At 59.1% G+C, this 5,311-nt stretch overlaps 1 protein-coding gene across 1 annotated transcript in view; it reads left to right on the top strand.

Moving 5' to 3' along the window:
- Positions 1-3,718, top strand: part of LOC107139879 (pyridoxal phosphatase) — a 6,357-nt gene extending 2,639 nt beyond the window's left edge. Inside the window, exon 2 of the mRNA XM_015482731.2 lies at positions 2,437-3,718. Within this exon, the coding sequence (XP_015338217.1) occupies positions 2,466-2,753 (288 nt within the window). The 5' untranslated portion in view covers positions 2,437-2,465 and the 3' untranslated portion in view covers positions 2,754-3,718. The remainder of the gene's footprint in view (positions 1-2,436) is intronic.
- Positions 3,719-5,311: the final 1,593 nt, after the last annotated feature.

Raw genomic sequence — 5,311 nt, 5'->3', positions numbered from 1 at the left:
ACGTCCCCGCCCCCACCCCACGGGCCTCCTAGATTGTGCATGGACCTTGTTGCCACACGGCAGCCTCTTGAACTGCAAATACAGTTATCAGCGGCCAGACAGCAGCTGGGTTGCGGAAGGTGATTGGTGGACACTGGCGGCCGCCCAGGCAGCTGGATCCACAGACTTCCCTGCCCGTGCTCACCCGAGGAAGGACTTTTGTTGTGTGGGCTGCTCTGTCCTGTGTCTGGCATCGAGTTGGGCCTCAGTAAATATGAGCAGAATGAATAAAGTGGGACCTGGGGCCCAAGGGTGACCACTCCATCTTGGGAAAGGAAGGTGCTGGTGCCTGAAACCTTTCTTGAGCCAAGAACACCACTTTGGAGTGACTCAGGGGAGTCCTTCCCATCCCATTCTCAAGGAAACAAGCAGCTGGGTGTAGCTCGTGGTAGAGCAGCTTGAGTTCAGTCAGTGCGTGAGTTCGGTCGCGGCACAAAACAAACCAACCGGAAACCAGGCAGGCGTGCTCCGGGGCAGGTGCCAGGAGAGGCTGCTGCTCTGGGGTCCTGCCCTCCCTCCGCCTCTGCCCTGATGCTGTGGTACTGGCGAAGTTCCTTATCTGAAGGCTGCAGGGCTAGGGATTCTTGCTGTCCCCACCCATTCTTCCTTTCTGTGCCTTTGGCTCAGCGAAGTGGAGTGTTGTCAGCTGTAAGGAGGGAGAGGGGGCCCAGAGTGTTTGGGCCGGGCGGTTGGGTGCTGAGAAGTGGTTCACGGCTGGCAGAGCTCGGTTGACGCCGCTCACTGGCTTGGGGGTGAGCGCTCACACGGGGCTGGTTCAGATCTACCGCTGGGCGCGGGAGGCCCCTGACCTCAGAGCTGGGGAGATCCAGTGGCATCTCGGTCTTCACAAGTGTAAATGACCTCAGCGCGCAGGTTGGTAAACGTGTGGTACGGTGAACTGTGTGCAGTGGGACACGCGTGTAATCCTACTGGGAGGCCGAGGCAGGAGGAGCACGAGTCGGAGGCCACCTGAACAATTTAGCAAGCCCTGTTTACCCTGTCTCGAAATGTAAAAAATAAGGAAGGCTGGAGTTGTAGGTCAGCGGTGGAGCGCCCCCAGGTTCAATCCTCAGCCCTGCCAAAAAAAAAAAGGTGATATAATAATTAGTTAATGATGGGTTTTGAGAATCTATTTTTTTTCTCTCTCTTTTCCCCAAGCCAGGAGCTCTGCCACTGAGCTGCTACATCCCCAGCCCTTCTTATTTTTGAGATAGGGTCTCACTAAATTGCCCAGACTGGCCTCCAACTTGGTGATCCTCCTGCCTCAGCCTCCCAAGCTGCTGGGGTCACAGGTGTGTGCCACTGAGGCCAGTGGTAGTTGACTTTTTTAGTTGTGTCTTCTTTTAACAACTAGCTCACAAAATTCCCCATAAAATGAAACCATCCACCCTCCCAAGCCAGCCCAGCCAAAGACTGGGTGAGACCCACCCAAGTGCAAGGTGCTTTGCTGCCCCTGGGTAAGTTCCTTGATGTCACTGAGCCTCAGCTTTCCCATCTGTGACGCAGGACCCATGAGCACCAGCTCAGCCTCTGACAGTCCAGGACGTGCCTAGTAAGTGGGTCCTCACGTGGTCACCTCGTCAGGACGCCGGTGTGAAGGGGCGAGCCTGTGGGACAGGCACAGGACTCCCGTTGTGCAGCCGGCTGGTCCTGGGCGGGGGCAGGACTGGCCTTTCCTGACAGGCCACCTATTGTTGGACTCTTGGGCTGGTTCCACCGTTTGGCCTGTGGTGGTTACTGTAGCCGCACTCTGCGGACGTGTAGCGTTTTGTATCTAGTTGGCATTCTCTGGTGATCACTGCCCTTGTCTTCCGAGGACAGAAGTGGGAACATTCTGCCCTGCTGCATTCCACACAGGCTGGGCCAGTTTCCAGTGCCAGGAACCACAAGTGCCGTTGGTGATGTGCTTTCCTTTTTACAAAGCCCTGGCCCCTGTGGTGCCCACAGCATCCCTTTGGAGGAAGGTATTACTTGGATTCCTATTTTGCAGCAAGTCCCTGGAAACTCCAGAGAGGTTAAGTGGCTGGCCTGGAGGCACACAGCTGCCAGAGTAAAACAGTGAACTTGAGGCAGGACTGACTGAATCAGCCCCGTTTACCTGCAGTGGCCCCTTGAGCCCTTACAGTACCCATGGGAGATGAGTGTCATCAATGTCCTCTTTAGAGCTGGGGATTCGGAGGCACTGGGAGGTTAACTAGCCCTCCCGGGAGGAACAGTGGAGGAGCCGGAGCACAGGCCTCTGGGTGTGGGGTCCGTGCCGCCCGCACACACCGGGGAGCCTCCGACCGCCGTGCCCGGCCTTTCCTAGGCCACACTGCCTCCCGGATTCTGGCTCCAGGGCCTGGTGCCGTCCCTGCCCCCTCCAGCCCCGCTGACCGCTGCCCCTTCTCTCCACAGGCACCGGGAGCCTGGCAGCCGCGGTGGAGATGGCCTCAGGGCGCGAGGCCCTGGTGGTGGGCAAGCCCAGCCCCTACATGTTCGAGTGCATCACCGAGCACTTCAGCGTGGACCCTGCCCGCACACTCATGGTGGGCGACCGCCTGGAAACCGACATCCTCTTCGGCCACCGCTGTGGCATGACCACCGTGCTCACGCTCACCGGCGTCTCCCGCCTGGAGGAGGCCCAGGCCTACCTGGCGGCTGGCCAGCACGACCTAGTGCCCCATTACTACGTGGAGAGCATCGCGGACTTGACCGAGGGCCTGGAGGACTGACCCACCAGCCACAGCCCAGCCCCGTCCTCCCCTTTCTGAGCCTGTAGGTGGAGGCCCGGGGCAGGAGTCTCCGCGGCCCACAGCCCCCTCTCCTGGCCTCTGCACTGGAGGCTGGGACCCAGGGAGGGTCTGCAGGCCGCTGCCCTCTCCCAACGATGGCCAGGCTCTCTGCTGTTCCAGGAGCTGCCCCAGCAGCCTGAAGGCTCCCCTGGCCTGACCCAGCCAGGCGACCTGACCTCTGACCCAGCCTCCCCCTCCTTAAAACGTGGGCGCTGGTGCCAACTGAGGATTCCCTGCCCCTTCGCCCTCCCTGCGGCCTCCAGAGCCCTGCCTGTCCTTGGGGTTCGTCCCCTTGGTTCCTGACCCGTCGGAGGTCTCGCAACCACAGCCCCTCGCCCTGAGGGCACCATTCTGAAGCCGAGTGACAGTGGTTCACTAGTGTTGGGTCCTGAGTGGACCAAATAGGAGCTGAAGGAACAGTGACCCTTGCATGTCCTGGAACCCAGGGGTGCCAGTCAGAAGGCTAGGTGACAATGATCGGAGATCGTCCTAGGTCCTGGGTGGACCCATCAGTAATAACGACCCACTGGTCTCTTAGATCCCAAATAGAATGATCCAAAAGTCCTAGAGACAGTGGCCTCTTGACAATCTGGGTCCAAATGGACCAGCCAGGGGTTCCGAGTCGGTACATCAGGGGCCAAGTTTGAAGATACCCCTCCCCAAAGACTGTGACCAAGAGCCCCACCCCTGCCTGATCCCGGTACCTGTCCAGTGTTGAGGTGGCCACGGCTCGGGCAGGCTTCTTTGCCCCCTTTGTGGTTAGTGTTTGCTGTGCCACCTTTACCCCCCTCCTGTTATTTATTTATACCGTGTGAACTGTCAGTGGGGTGGGGGGCTGGGCCTTCCCTGCCCCCTCCCGGTTGTAACCAGTCCTCCCTGCTTAATAAAGTCTGAGTGGGAGTGCACACGCGTGTCTGGTCAAGGAGCGGGGCCTGCGAGGCCTGCCTTCCCGAAGCTCGCCCACCCGTGACCTTGCCCACGGGACGATCTGCGGGTTCTGGAGTGTTCTCTGCTGCAGTAGTGCCTTCACGTGAGTCATTTTTCTTTCTGGTGGTGCCAGGCATAGAACCCAGGCCTTACCCAGGCAGGTGCTCTGCCAGGGAGCTGGGCCTGCACCAGTTTCTTTCAGCCCTTTGGAAACCCTCGGGTCTCTACCACCGTCTCCCACCCGTCCCGTTTCACAGCTCAGGAAGCTGAGGGTGGGGGTGAGGCCGGTGCCTTTGGGCGCACCGCTGGGCTGTGACTTGGACTTGACTGCAGACGCTGCAGCCCCTCTGGAGAGGACAGGAAGGTGCAGGATGAGGTTCCCACCCCCAGCAGCTCAGGTGAGATGCTCAGGAGTGTGTCCCCCTGCTGCACCCCAGGGCCACCAAGGGGCAGGGACGGGATTGCTCCAGGCCTGTCTTGACTTGCCACTTGTGCTTTCTCAAGCTCCTTCCTGCTCAGCTTCAGTGTCTGCAGAGCCAGGGCTGGGGTTCCTGCCCGGGGACCCTCTCCCGCCAGGATTCTTTGGGGGAGAAGGAGGCCTGGGCAGAGCCTGGCTGCAGCATGCGTCGAGAGGTGTGGGTTCTCTGAGGTGCTCTAGGAGGCTTGTGCAGACAGCTGGGTCCCCGCGAGGTGGTTCTGGCACCCCCCAAGCAGCACCCAGTGTCCCAGGGCAGACTCTCATTGGCTGGGTTTGTGTCACTTGCCCACGTGGTAACCCATACCCTGGGGATTGGACACAGCTGTCTACCACCTGGATCATGGGCCTCTCCCCCAGCCAAGGTCCCAACCGGCACCTGAGAGCCATCCCCTACCTTCTTTGCCAACGGAACCCTGACGTCCCTGGGGTGTAACTGGAGGCACCCTCCTCCAAGCAGGGAAGTAGATGAGTTTAAAGCTTGAGTTGAAACAGTCACGGTTACTTGATTTCTCCTGGTCTCGGTGGTCCTAGGTGTGCCGTAGACAGTGACCGAGGAGACGTAGGGGTCTGCTGGGAACTTGTGGGAAGGCTCACCTCACTGTTACAGGCCACGGTGAGGGGCTCGCTCTTCTCCGCTTCAGATGTGGTGCTGGGGGCTGCCTCGTGATTCTGCTGCAGGTGGCAGGGCAGAGAGGCCAGAAGAACTTACAGGTGTTTCCCCAAAACTTTATTATTATTGAGACAGGACCTCACTGTCGCCCAGGCTGGCCTCCAACTCCTGGACCCGAGGCGGCGTCCTGCCCCAGCCCTCCTAGTGCTGGGCCATGCAGGCTTGGGCCTCTGTGCTGCGCCACCCCACTTTGGTTTAGAAGTTGCAAACCAACACAAGAGTGCAAGGATGGCACCAACACCCCCAAGTCCTTCACCAAGTGTCGCCAGATGTTCATATTTGCCCAGTTTTGCCAACAGCTCTCTTCATATTTACTTTTTTTTTTTTTTTTGGTACTGGGGATTGAACTCGGGGGCACTCGACCACTGAGCCACATCCCCAGCCCTATTTTGTATTTTATTTAGAGACAGGAGGGTCTCACCG

This window comes from Marmota marmota, unplaced genomic scaffold (genome assembly GCF_001458135.2).
Source record: "Marmota marmota marmota unplaced genomic scaffold, marMar, whole genome shotgun sequence".
Classification (NCBI taxonomy): domain Eukaryota; kingdom Metazoa; phylum Chordata; class Mammalia; order Rodentia; family Sciuridae; genus Marmota; species Marmota marmota.
Note: the sequence above shows the minus strand (reverse complement) of the source record. Positions and strands in the feature narration are given on the sequence as shown.